Source organism: Centroberyx affinis, unplaced genomic scaffold (assembly GCF_046629955.1).
Source record: "Centroberyx affinis isolate AG114_WGS23_722 - 3 ecotype Tasmania unplaced genomic scaffold, CSIRO-AGI_Caff_v1 ptg000016l_1, whole genome shotgun sequence".
Taxonomy (NCBI): Eukaryota; Metazoa; Chordata; class Actinopteri; order Beryciformes; family Berycidae; genus Centroberyx; species Centroberyx affinis.
In genome coordinates, this window is record NW_027278732.1 from 4,336 (window position 1) to 16,921 (window position 12,586).

A 12,586-nucleotide genomic window follows, 5' to 3' on the forward strand; every position below is an offset into this window, starting at 1 on the left:
AACAAGCATTTACAACCATACAGCCAAGACAAGGGCCTGGGGGGAAAAAACAGTTAAAATAGAACCATAGGTAGCTGAAGTCAAGGCTATCTGATCTTACACAAATCTACTGATCTCAATTCAGGGGCAAAATCTAGACTTTATCAATCCAAGAGCAGCTTTTGTTACTCACCGCATTATGCCAGGAATGGAGGGCTGAATTGAGGGCAATACAGAATATTCCGATGTAATTGCACAGCACTCACAACTGAGCTCTTGACATTTTTGGATAGAGGAACGCTCCCTCTGAAACATTTATTTGTTCTGCTGATGCTGAAATGATGCATGTCACAACATTAGCGAGCTCTGTTTGAAGTAGCAAGCTGTCAGATATTCTAAATGTAGTTCAGTGCTTGAGGCTGTAGAGAGATGTTCAAGTTATTCTCTGTACGTTGATCGTTGACTTGTCACATCATCCTTTTAGAGTTTGGAATGAAAACAAATGATTACCTACTGCATGAAGTCAGCCATAATTGCACTTAATGCAGGGACACCGGAAAAGATTTCTCAGTTATTGACCCATAATTATGAATCTGTGTTCTTGAAAGGCTTTCTCTATCCTCACCAAAAACAATCCACCAGAAAGTTATTTAAGTCTTAAGAAAATGATTGCTTTTCTACTCCTTAGTCCTCTGTGCTGCTTTGAAGATGTGATAGGTCTAATTCTTTCATCTAAATCTTTCATGACCATGTGGTCTCGCCAATGCAAGACAATTTAAATCAGTAATTTCTAAAAATAAAAAATAAGTAAGGATAGACTTCCAGAATATCCATGTGCAGTCAGCACGGTTGTAATGCCTGTTATAATGGAATCCCATTTTAAAGTAAGTACAAAGGAGGGATTTTTGGTACCCATCACTGTAACCTTTTCCTCAGATAGTATTCTCATCACAGTCTCCTGTCTTGTTCATGTGAAAGATGCTACGTAGATGCTATGTAGCATTTTTAAACATCAATATATGTAATATTAACCCCTTCATCCTTGCTTCTTCTCCACAGCCTTATTGACATTTCCGATGGACAGATGCATTAGCAACTATAGGCCTGCGTAAATGTCTTCACATTCAAAAAGCTTAATGTTTGATTCCAGGGTCATGGGCAATACCGATCCCCAGTCCCTGCTCCAAAGGGCCAACATTAGGGGCTTTATTTCTGGAGCAGTGGATCCATTAAGTAGGGGAACTGGTTTGGAAGTAAAGGAGGTCTAGAGTGAGGCGTTCCTCCTCCTTGAGCAGACCTGCCACAGTGCTCCGAAGGTTGATCGAGTCAGAGAAACAGACAATGCACATGCCAGCTAATCTCAGTTTGCTTTACCCATGAACGATCAAATTCCTTGACAGAAAGAAACATTTGACTGGTGGGGCTAATGGCCCTGTTCCCAGAGGGCACAGAAGGCTTCTAACTGTAAAAAGCAACAATGTTCATGATGTTAATGCCTAGGGAGAGACTACACTGATGCTCCAGAGTAGGAATTTACCCTCCATCCTCATCCCCATTCATTCACTGTCAGTTGAGAGAATGGATGTCTTGAGTAAGATATCATCAAATTAAGATAAAGCAGAGGTGAATAATGAGCATGGGAATCTTTATTTATCTCTTTGCTTCACTGTCATTTGAGAGCTAGTCTTGTTCTCAGCCCCTTGTCTTACTTTGTGTCAGGGATGCGAACTGTTAGCTAAGCCAAAGCTTTAGCCTGACCTTTGAATAATGAAGCAAGCTCACAGCATGACCAGCACAAAACAACTCATCACTGTTACACAGATTGATCCCTCATTTTTCCAGGCTATACAGTCCCTTTGCGCTCTCTTGAAGCCAATTGCTCCCGTTTAATATTTATTTGACGTCTATTTAATGAGGGAAGTTGATATAGAAAATATGGAAATATGGAAAAAGCCAAAAGGCCTCAGTAGTGCCAATGGGTAGGGAACGGAATAAAATAAAACAGGATAAAATGAAATAAAATAGGACAAAATAAAGCAAAACAAAGACAGAGGAAAAACAAGGACATGACATAGGTGTAGATAAGGTAACAAATAGCTGTATAGCAGGATTTCTCATTTTCATGTCACAGACCCCCAAAGTGAAACCTATGATTGTAATACTCATTCTTATGTATTGTCTTATTTGGATACTTTCTAGTGAACTAAATTCTGCTGATATAAAGCTTTTCCTTATTTTGCTCACTGTGAAAAACAAAAAAACCTCACTGTGAAAACCACTGATCTGGAGCATTTCAGCAGCAGATTCCCCCCTCTCTCCCCGCAGGATCCTAGTGGCCAAATAGAAAAGTGCATGAAGAGGTTAGGGGCCAATGATGGAGCCCTGGTCAGCAGTGGCCTGGGTCCTGCTACTGACCAGCGTCGCTGATTGGCTGCAAACCGTCCAGTCACGAGACTTCACCAGGAATGACATCATCCTCCTGCATCCCTCAAGTAGGGGCAAGATACTATGTATTTGTATAACTGGTGTGTTTTGAGACTAAACACAATCTAACCATCCCTTGAACTCATATCATCATCTTTTCATTGTGATTTTGAATTTTTACATATACTCTATTCCTCACATACTCTACACAGTCATGAGTTTCCTGCAGTTATATAATTCACTAGTTTGAATTTAGTTTTAGAATCAAAAGAATACACCAAGGTCACTGTATGATTTTGGTGTCTATGTTGTCATCACTTAATGGGTAAGTTGACCAACAAGCCAATACACAAAACTTGCTGTGTTCCTTTAAATTGCCAAGTAAAATAAATGTACGGGAATTTCCCTTGGTGACACTGGTGCAGGATTTCACGTGTTTCATGTGTTTCTATGTGCGGGGGGGGGGGGGTCTCCTTGTGTCTGTCAGCCATGACTAGCAGGCTTTGTCCTGTGATTGAAACGTGGCTGACCCCGAGACCTATAGCTGTCCCGGCCCGAAACAAGGCCCGATTCCCAGTACAGATATGATTCTTGCCAATGGGAAAGCCAAACAGCTCCTTGTTTGATCACTGCAGACGGTCCCGTTACTAGACAGTTGAAGAGATTGGCTGACATGGTGCATTATTCAGAGATACTGTCTGGAAAACAAATGTCTATTATGTGAGAACTCGGTCAATCTAGGTCTTCACTTGTGTAAGTAGCATAGACATAATTAGACGTTATTTGTTCAATTTGCATCCCTTTTATGCGCTGTGGGTAGAATTGAAAAGCCTTCTGACTCAATCTGTTACGCAGGTCATGAGAATGGTAAACAGTGGTTACTGTCAGAGACTTTGGCTTGGTTTCCCAACAGGAAAATGAAGACAGTTCTAGCACCAAGCCAGCAGTCAATGCTTTGATTACAGGACTTATCCACTGTTTCATCTCTCTCTCTTTCTCCTTTGTTTTAGCATGTCAATAATAAATTATGTAATGTATTTATTGTTCAAACTCAGTGGGACTAACCTGGTTATGTCATGCAGCAAATGCCAAGTCCATAACTAGACATATACTCATTTTAGAAAAGTCAAGAAGCATTAAGTTCAATGATCAAACTGAGTAAACAAACCTGAGTATCCTCTTCACACAAAATCATCAATACCTTAGGGAAGCCTTAGGGAAAGTGTTGTGTCTGAGCTCGTCTCCCTCTGTCCTCCACAGCCACACCTCATCCTGGTGGATTCAAGTGCTTCACATGTCAAGATGCTGCGGATAACTATGAGTGTAATCGCTGGGCACCGGACGTGTACTGCCCACAAGGTACTTAATGTTTCTCTCATCTCATCTGCTTCTGCGTGTGCCGCTGGACTGAGCAATATGTGCGAATACAACGTAACACACCACATGCATCTGGGTTTTGAATATGATTAAGCCAGTAGTTTATTGGCTAAGTATCACTAAAGATCATTTGATTACTTAAGGCTCTCCTCCTGACACTACGTCAAATCTTCAAGTGTGATTTTAGACGCATCTAAGTTCTATGTAAACTACCATTCAAGAACGTTCATTTAGATGGAAATTACTGTTCTACTACCCATTCAAGTTCTACAGCCTCGGATCTCATAACCCAGGGAGCAGGAATGCCTTGCTAAATGTGTCCCAAAAGAGGCATCACCCATTCTAGTTAGTTCAACAGTTGTACTACTATCTGTGTCTGTGTCGGACATGTGTTCCAGACACCAGCTACTGCTACACACTCCACATGATGGACGACCAGGGAAGCAGTGTGTCAGTGACCAAGCGCTGTGTGGCCCTGGAGGACTGTCTGGTCACTGGCTGCACCGACGTCAACGGTGATGACGGCTACCAGGTATGTGGAGCCTCATTTAAAATCTGACTACATATCATCCTGATCCTGGAATTCTTCCCTGCGACACCTTTAATATCCAGATGTCTTCTTCCAGATGCATCTATTACCATTTGTCTCCTCTCTCTCTCTCCAACTCTTAAATCCCGTCCCTCAGGTCTGCTCTTCCTGCTGCGAGGGAAACATCTGTAACCTGTGGGTGCCGACAAACGAGAGCAACGCCGTGTTCTCCACCACCTCCCCTCTGCTCAGCTCCACCACAAGGCTCCTTCCTGCAACACTGAGCTACATCATCGCCAGCATCATCACAGCCAGACACGCATGAGAGGGAAGCACTGCATCTGTGGTGAAGCCGATAGTGTAGTCACTGCGAATCCCTAGTCTTCACATGTAGTGTGTTTGTCTGATGTTATTGGACTGAATCGGTTATTGAGGGAGACGTATGAGAGAAAAAGACACTCAGACCTGGATCAAAATAATTGTTAGCATTCATTTTAGTTGTCAGTCAGAGAGAAGTATAATTAATTGACTTTCAAATACTTTAAAGTGTCACTTTCTGGTAATTATATTGTCCTGTCTCAAACTTCACCCTGGCCCAGGCTCAAATTGGGTCTGCTTATTCCTGTCAGACAATAACCACTTTTCGTTTAAGCTTTTTTTTTTTTTTTTTATTGTTTGTGGTACCATGACAGTGTTAATTTGATCACCTCATAGTTTAGCCGTGTCAGGAACAAGTGTTAGAGGGGTTTATTCAGTGCCACATTGCTTGTTGTATTGTGAGATCATGTCATCTCGTTTTCTTGTATGTGATATATGTATATACAAAGTATTTATTTTTATATGGCAGATTTGGTTGAAGATGAGGTATTATTACACACAAGCTCTACTTTCTCAAACCATGAATGCACAAAACACTCAAACGTCCAGGAGTTAGATGGGATTTTTAAGATATCACCAATCTAAAAAAAAAACTAAATAAAAAGGCTTCTTTACTTCAGATAGTTTTGTGGACTCAGTTGAACTTGGAGGCTAGTAACATCGGCCTCAGGGTTTTCTTGGGATGCTTTGTTAAACCTGAAACAATCTAAAAAAAGTAGGACAAAGGTTTTGTGCAGCTGTAAAGAAAAAAACATGCTTCTGATGCTTTTTGAAATTCTGTATCTTTCTGTCTCACAGCATTCCTACACATTTTTTTCTCAATAACATGATTTCTTCAAGTTTCCTATGGCCATAGAACCTTGACAATTAGCATCCAGTATTCAGATTGAAATTCTTTCTGTATTAGGCCTGGAGACTTTTCAACGTCCATTTCAAATAAAGAGCAGTGACTCGACGACTGAAAACACTGCACCTAGTTTTGCGCCTAGATCGACCAGGTTAGAAAAACATGTGAAGAAAGGTAAAATTACACAGGCAGCCCTACATATAAATCCAAGTGAAATACAAGGACAGCCAGTTTTAAAGAGCCAGGTTCTAACACCTATTCTTCCTCCAATTTCCTGGCAGGAGAAAGGTGTTGCCTCTTTCTGCCTCTTAATCTCCAGGGAAGTATAATGTAAGATCTGTGTGAGGGGGATTATATGTTGGGTGGCATTTGAGAGGGAGCTCTGCATCTTCATTTCCTAGGACTGGTAAGAACTCTAATTCTACGCCATTGAGATGAGATTAAAGAGAAGTGCCACTATTTCATCTTTGAAATGTTCTTACGCTTGTAGGCAAGTACTCATTGGGTACAAATGGAAAATATACATACATTACAAGAAGTCACTTTATTCAGCAGCTCTGATTGGTACAACTTTAGTGCTTCAAGTAAAACAGCATCCATATTTCTGTGGACGCTGTACAGCTGAACAGAGACCAAAAAAAACAACAAAAACAATACTGTATATATTAGTATGAAAGTGTCGACCAGATGTCATATTCACCTAAAATCAGAAAGTAGTTCCAATCCAGATCCGTTTTCACATTAGCTACCAACAGCTGCCACAAGAGCAGGCCTGGGCTCGGTTTGGAGGATTTCATATCCATTTTGGGAAAAAATGCTACCTGATGTGTATTGCTCAGTATTTTAAAAAACACTCAAGATTGCATCCTCTGAAATGTTACCATTTTGTGCAGACTGAAGATGATTAGAGTGCATCTGAACGCACTTAGGCAAGATAAATAAATTGAACATCCATCGCAAATATGAAATCAACCCAGGTCTGCGTTAGAAACATATTCAAGTCCTTGTGACGTGGCAACACTCCTCTCTGGATATTGTAAGTGTGTTACAGTAAGACAAACTTCAGGGCAACTCAAAAACTTTCCGTTGATACGCGGCTTGCATCAACGCTACATTTCATTTCCCAGCTTCTTCAAAACATAAATAGAGGCCTTGTGTTTGGATTCCGTTGTGTGTAGTATAAAAAAGAAAAAAAAAGCCTATTCCTCGTCATCGAGTGTGTTCGAAAGTCCTTGTAGTCTCGCGATGGCGGGGCTGTAGGTAGGTGCGTTGGTAAAAACAGTCCCCACGAACAAAGGCGTGCCTCTCAGGACGTGGCGGATAACCGTGCAGGAGCCCGACACCTCGATGTGAAAGCCCAAGTGTCTCAGCTCCTCCTCTGTTCTTAGTGCGGTTTTGCTTGGCGGAGATCCGAAGAACTGTTAGGGAACAGGAGGGTCGAAAATTAAAGCACAAGCTAGGTTTATTTTAGGGACTATTTCAGGCGAACGATCACATATTCATCCGCTGTGCAGTGATTTTTTGCTGCACACAGTCTCCCATCATCCACTACCTTCACTTCCTATGGAAACAGAGAAAGTAGTCCCTGCTAATTCAACAGTTTATGTTTATACAGTACTGTGCAAAAGTCTTAGGCACCCTAGATTTTTTATATAAATTTCTCAGAAGTCTTAGATGTTTGTTTATTTTCTGCATTAGTGTGTCAGTACACTGCTGTTTATTGTAAATTTTTGATTTAGTTTAGATTTAGTTTTGAAAGCATCTTCACTTTATGGATATCTTTGACATATGCCTAAGACTTTTGCACAGTACTGTATATTTGGTAGAAATTTTACCAATCTCCTACACAAAAATTTCACACTTAGCCATAAATCATTTAAGATTCCTTACCATTTAGCTTTAGAGCTGCTACAAGTTTTCATTTTCTCACTTTTGAGATAATGCTAGTTGCCTACTATCACTCAATATAGTGTGTGCTAAAGTGTTAGCATGCAGCAAAAGAGCCAGTGATCTACCAGGGACACATGGCTGAGCTAAATTAACCAAAAAGTCGGTGTATCCCCTGTTAGTCACCTCACCAGTACAAGTAATAAAGACAGAGGAGAAATAACTTACAGCTGCTCCTGTTGCCGGGTCAATGAAGTCTGCCCAGTAGCCTGCGGTCCACAGAGCGAAGCACATTTCCTTCGCACCGCTCACAAACTGCTGGTGTGAGAAGGCAGGTTCAGCAGCTGTTCCACATGAAGGTCACACACTTTTCCAAAATTTTCCATAGCAACAAAAGTAAACATCCCCCCCAAAACTCACTCTGTGGTGCAGCTGATCTCCGCTCTGCTCGGCCTCCTCGCACCGGCTGCTCTTCTGCGTTACCGTCACAACCGTGATGGCACTGGCGGGCGCGGCGGGGAAGAACAGTTCGAGATCTGACACACACACACACACACACACACACACACACACACACACACACACACACACACACACTTAAGTTACTGAAGCAGACAAAACCCTCGATGCTGACCAAATCCACTGAGACAAGCGGTTAAACTGAGTAAAACAGGCAGGATTCATTTTTCTTCGCACTACTTCCCTCTAGTGGATATTTAGTATATTGCATTATAATCACAATGTAACTAGAAAAGCTGAACACTACATTGTACAATAATGATGCTTTAACTAAGCATTTATTTTATGATTGTATCACGGTTATAAAGTGTCAATATATACCATAACATTTAACCCCCAGTTGCTTTAGTAAAGCTGCTCAGTGGCCACCAGTAGAAGACTGTGGTCGTACTGGCCAGCTCCCAGTGTGAACATGCATAACTATGAATGTGAAGGAGGAGGCTTTCATAACCAGTAATGTGAGGTTGGCTGGGAGGCTTTGGCTTACCTTTCCGTAACAGCTCAGGACAGGAGTTTATGCAGCAGTCCGTGTCGATTTGATGAAAGTACTGCTCAGCTTTGCGGACTCTAAAGGAGATGTTGCCCTCTTTGCCCTGAAAAACACCAACACGCATTTGTTAATAAATGATATACCCACTATAAAAGTGGGTAAAAATTAAACTGCGCAAAGCGTTTCAAATTTCACCTCTCTGAAAAAATCATCTGATTTTCTTTGGAAATTGTGACTGCGATCTGATTGATTTGGAAAACGTATGTACAAGTTTAACATTTAATTTACAAGTGGGTAGAATACTCTTACATACAAGACTAGAGTTTTCCTGAATTTCCATCCCACGTGGGTAGAACATCCTACCAAGTATGGATTTCAGAGCAAAACACTGTGAATAAAATGTATTTCTAACTAATTTTGTAGCCCAAGAAAAAAGTCAAACTCAGTATTTTCCAGTATATTGTACAGTCATATAAAGTATTAAAAAGTATTCACCCCCTTGACTTTTTTGTGCTTCAGTTACATATGCAAAGTTTTAGTTGTGAGAGTACAGAATCCAAGTGAGTAAAGGGTTGAATACTTTGAAAAAAATGCATTTCTTGAAATTAAACTACAATTTGACAGAAAACTACTTTGTCTGGAATGCATATAAAAATCCAAAATAAAAGTGTTTTAAACCAATTTTGCAGCACAATAAAATGTGGAATAAGTAAAGTGATGTGAATACTTTTTATAGCCATTGTATGACCCACAGCACTGCATTACCAGACCCAGTAAACTATCAATCCTCAGCCTCACCTGGAACTCGCTGATGAACTGGGCCAGTATGAACTCGTGTCTCTCTGTGCTGCTCGGGGCGGTCAGGACATCAGGCACCGTCCTGTGGACCGGAGCTTTCTTTTGGTCCGCCGTGCCCTCCAGGTGGCAGTCGAAACCCACGTTGCCCGGTAACTGGAAGCGCTGGTCCTGAGGTCCGAAGGGTCCCATGTTCTCATCAGGCCACACGGTTCTGGGGCCTGGAAGGGACAGGAGGAGGAACATCAGAAACACAACATCTGCGACTTGACCCTCAAATTCATTCTTTACACTTTACACAAGCAGTGACTTTTATTTTAAAAGGTGCTATGTGTAGCATTTTAACACCAATAAATCATTACACACTAATTTTGAGACATGAGCAAAGTTACGGTCAGTGGTGGAATGTAACTAAGTACATTTACTCAAGTACTGTACTTAAGTACAATTTAGAGGTACTTGTACTTTACTTTAGTATTTCCATTTCATGCTACTTTATACTTCTACTCCACTACATTTCAGAGGGAAATATTGTACTTTTTACTCCACTACATTTATTTGACAGCTTTAGTTACTAGTTACTTTGCAGATTTAGATTATTAATACAAATTATAAATCAACTAATAAATTATCATATATTTGTATAGGTTAAGCTACCCAGCAGTATATAAAGTAATTAAAATTACCTCCACCTTTACCAGCTGCAACATTAAAGTGATGAACACATTAATGCATCAATAATTATAGTCCAATAACATGATATATATGATTCTGAAATGGGCCATTATGCATAATAACTACTTTTACTTTTGCTACTTTAAGTATATTTTGATGCTAATACTTTTGTACTTTGACTTAAGTAAGATTTTGAATGCAGGACTTTTACTTGTAACAAAGTATTTTTACACTGTGGTATTGCTACTTTAACTTAAGTCAAAGATCTGAATACTTCTTCCACCACTGGTTATGGTAAACAAATCAAAACCATCGTTGAAAAGATTTCCAGGCACAAAATGTACAACAGCTTATGCAGCATAATCGAATAGTGTCCAATTGTGTGACTACAAGACAGTTTTTGGGGTGAATTATACCTTTCATTTTGACACTAGTACTAACAATAGCACTGATGCGTCTCAACACGTTTTGGAAATACAGTGGAAGAGACTGGCATCTGTAGCAACACATAGGCGAGGTGTGTGTGTGTGTGTGTGTGTGTGAGAGTGTGTGTGTGTGTGTGTGTGTGTGTGTGTGTGTGTGTGTGTGTGTGTGTGTGAAAGTGACCAGTGCCTTTCTATGAGTTGGAACCGCTGTAAAAAAGTAAACCTGCATTATGCTTTTGTCTATTTAATTCAAATCGCTGTTGAATTTGTTGAGAAATTGAAAAAGAAAAAGACAGGCAGAATACTGTGCAATAAGTGTGACATGGGCTATGTGGAGTGAACTCAGCTCGTGATGAAATACTCCTACTTCTCCATTTAAATATTCGCCACAGTATTCGTTTACTGACCTGAGTCTGCGGGTGAAACGGCTACATAAGGCTCATCTGAGCTTGCAGTGGAGAAGGTTCTGGTTCTGCCGGTCCTGAGAGCAGTGAGGGCTTGAAGACCAGCGGTGTGAGATAAAACCAACCTGCCTCGACCACATAGCACCTGCAGAGGAACAGGGGATCTGTTAGCAACCAGCAGCAGGCCAACACAAGCCTATGATATTATATACATGTATGCAGGCCTATTACATGAAACAGTACTCATAATAATATTTATTGGCTATTCGACGTTTTTTCTCAAAGTGTTGCAGCAGAATAGAGTGAAATACAGCAGTCGCTTTAGTGCCATTCTCTTGTATAGAGAGGAAATCACGCCGTTATACTATCTTTAATGGCGCCTAGCTTGTCGGTAAACGTACACATCTAGTCTTTACAAATCGTCATGGTCTTCTGGTAAATTCGGCATAAACGTAATGAAATTTCAGAGCTGGTTCACATGTTGCTGGTGCCCTCCATTGTGTATTTTAGCGGAAGAAGACTGTGGGAATACTGCAAAAAAGTTGACATTCTATTGAATTAAGTATTGCCTGGTGTACAGGATGAGTGCCGAATTGAAGAGTTGGCTCTAGCTATTCTGAAAGGTCTAAACTATTTTCTATGAGGTGTGTACTTTTGCCGATAAGCAACGGCACATTACATTTTCCAGATTTTTGAAAGGGTTGGCGTGCCTTTCTGCCCATACTAGAGAGCATGTCGAGGCTAAACCGAACCTGGCTAGCTAACATCACTGCTGGGAAGTGCTGTCGAGTCACTTACACTACTAGACATTGTGGTTCGTCTCCTTCTGCACTTTTCACTTATAACCTGTGGGAATGAAAAGAACAGAGAATATTTTAAATCGTATAAAGTAATGTTTGCTAGTCCAACAGGAGAAAGCTCGCTAACTTTGCTAGCTAGCTGACATGATGCAATCATCGCATATAAGTTGCATAATGCAGGTCAACATCAACAAGAGACGAGGCGATCATAAATTTGCTTCAGAAATAATACGGCATATTTGTATGAATTATCATCAACAATATAAACTGTTATAAACAGATAACCTCATGCTAGTTAGCTAGCGCTAGCGCGTTGTTGACTGGCTGATCTGATCAGCTGATATCCGAGCTGTTTTTGTTTTGACACTTTCCCCTGTTGTACAGAAAGGAAATACTTTTTAATTTGAGTTCACCTCATACACAACATTACTGACAATGCAATTTGAAAGTTCTTGCATATGATACAAAAAGTGTAAATATGCATCCGTTTATAAGGTTAAATTATAAAAGGTACATACTGTTCTTACCCAAGACCAGTCAACTTGCACGTCTTTACTTTCGCATAACACTGACGGGAAGCGACGAGGGACAAACTACCCATGCGGTTTGTATAACCTGTAGATTGATTTTTGACCTGGTGAAATGACATGGACATTTACTATTAAATCTGTGTGCAAGTATAAAGAGTGAACCTTAGGCTGCTTTTCTGTTCTTGTTCTGTGTGGTATTGTAGATAGATAGATAGATAGGCTAGATAGATAGATAGACAGACAGATAGATAGATAGATAGATAGATAGATAGATAGATAGATAGAGAGGGATTAAAAAAAAAAAAGGGATAGGTTTTTAATGTATAACAAGTGGATTGACCATTTGAAACAGTGTCATGTACAAATTACATATAATTTGTCAAAATCACGTGTTTGCCATATTTTACCACAAGATGGCAGCAAATGCACAGTAACGAAGGTCAAGGATCTGTTCAGTACAACAGTACTAGGCAGCAACAAAGCAACTTGCCCTTATCAGACATCTTTTACTTGATGTAATGAATTAT

General features: G+C 40.4%; 2 protein-coding genes across 3 annotated transcripts; one reads left to right on the forward strand and one right to left on the reverse strand.

Annotated features, from left to right (window-relative positions):
* The first annotated feature begins 2,350 nt into the window (after positions 1-2,350).
* Positions 2,351-4,634, forward strand: LOC139658310 (ly6/PLAUR domain-containing protein 6-like). Its single transcript, XM_071536444.1, has 4 exons — positions 2,351-2,471; positions 3,664-3,762; positions 4,179-4,312; positions 4,467-4,634. The coding sequence occupies exons 1-4, from the start codon at positions 2,351-2,353 to the stop codon at positions 4,632-4,634; spliced, it is 522 nt and encodes a 173-aa protein (XP_071392545.1).
* Positions 4,635-6,078: 1,444 nt separating this feature from the next.
* LOC139658391 (cobalamin trafficking protein CblD-like) lies at positions 6,079-12,102 on the reverse strand. Of its 2 annotated transcripts, none has more exons than XM_071536613.1 (8): positions 12,057-12,102; positions 11,528-11,575; positions 10,733-10,874; positions 9,229-9,446; positions 8,428-8,533; positions 7,842-7,957; positions 7,650-7,736; positions 6,079-6,952 (listed from the first exon to the last, which is right to left on the reverse strand). In XM_071536613.1, exons 2-8 carry the CDS (start codon positions 11,537-11,539, stop codon positions 6,734-6,736), a joined length of 900 nt encoding a protein of 299 aa, XP_071392714.1. In that variant the 5' UTR covers positions 11,540-11,575; positions 12,057-12,102; the 3' UTR covers positions 6,079-6,733. The 2 variants fall into 2 exon arrangements, with proteins under 2 accessions (XP_071392714.1, XP_071392658.1); XM_071536557.1 differs by having other exon boundaries at positions 7,650-7,739; positions 12,048-12,085.
* Between the last annotated feature and the right edge of the window lie 484 nt (positions 12,103-12,586).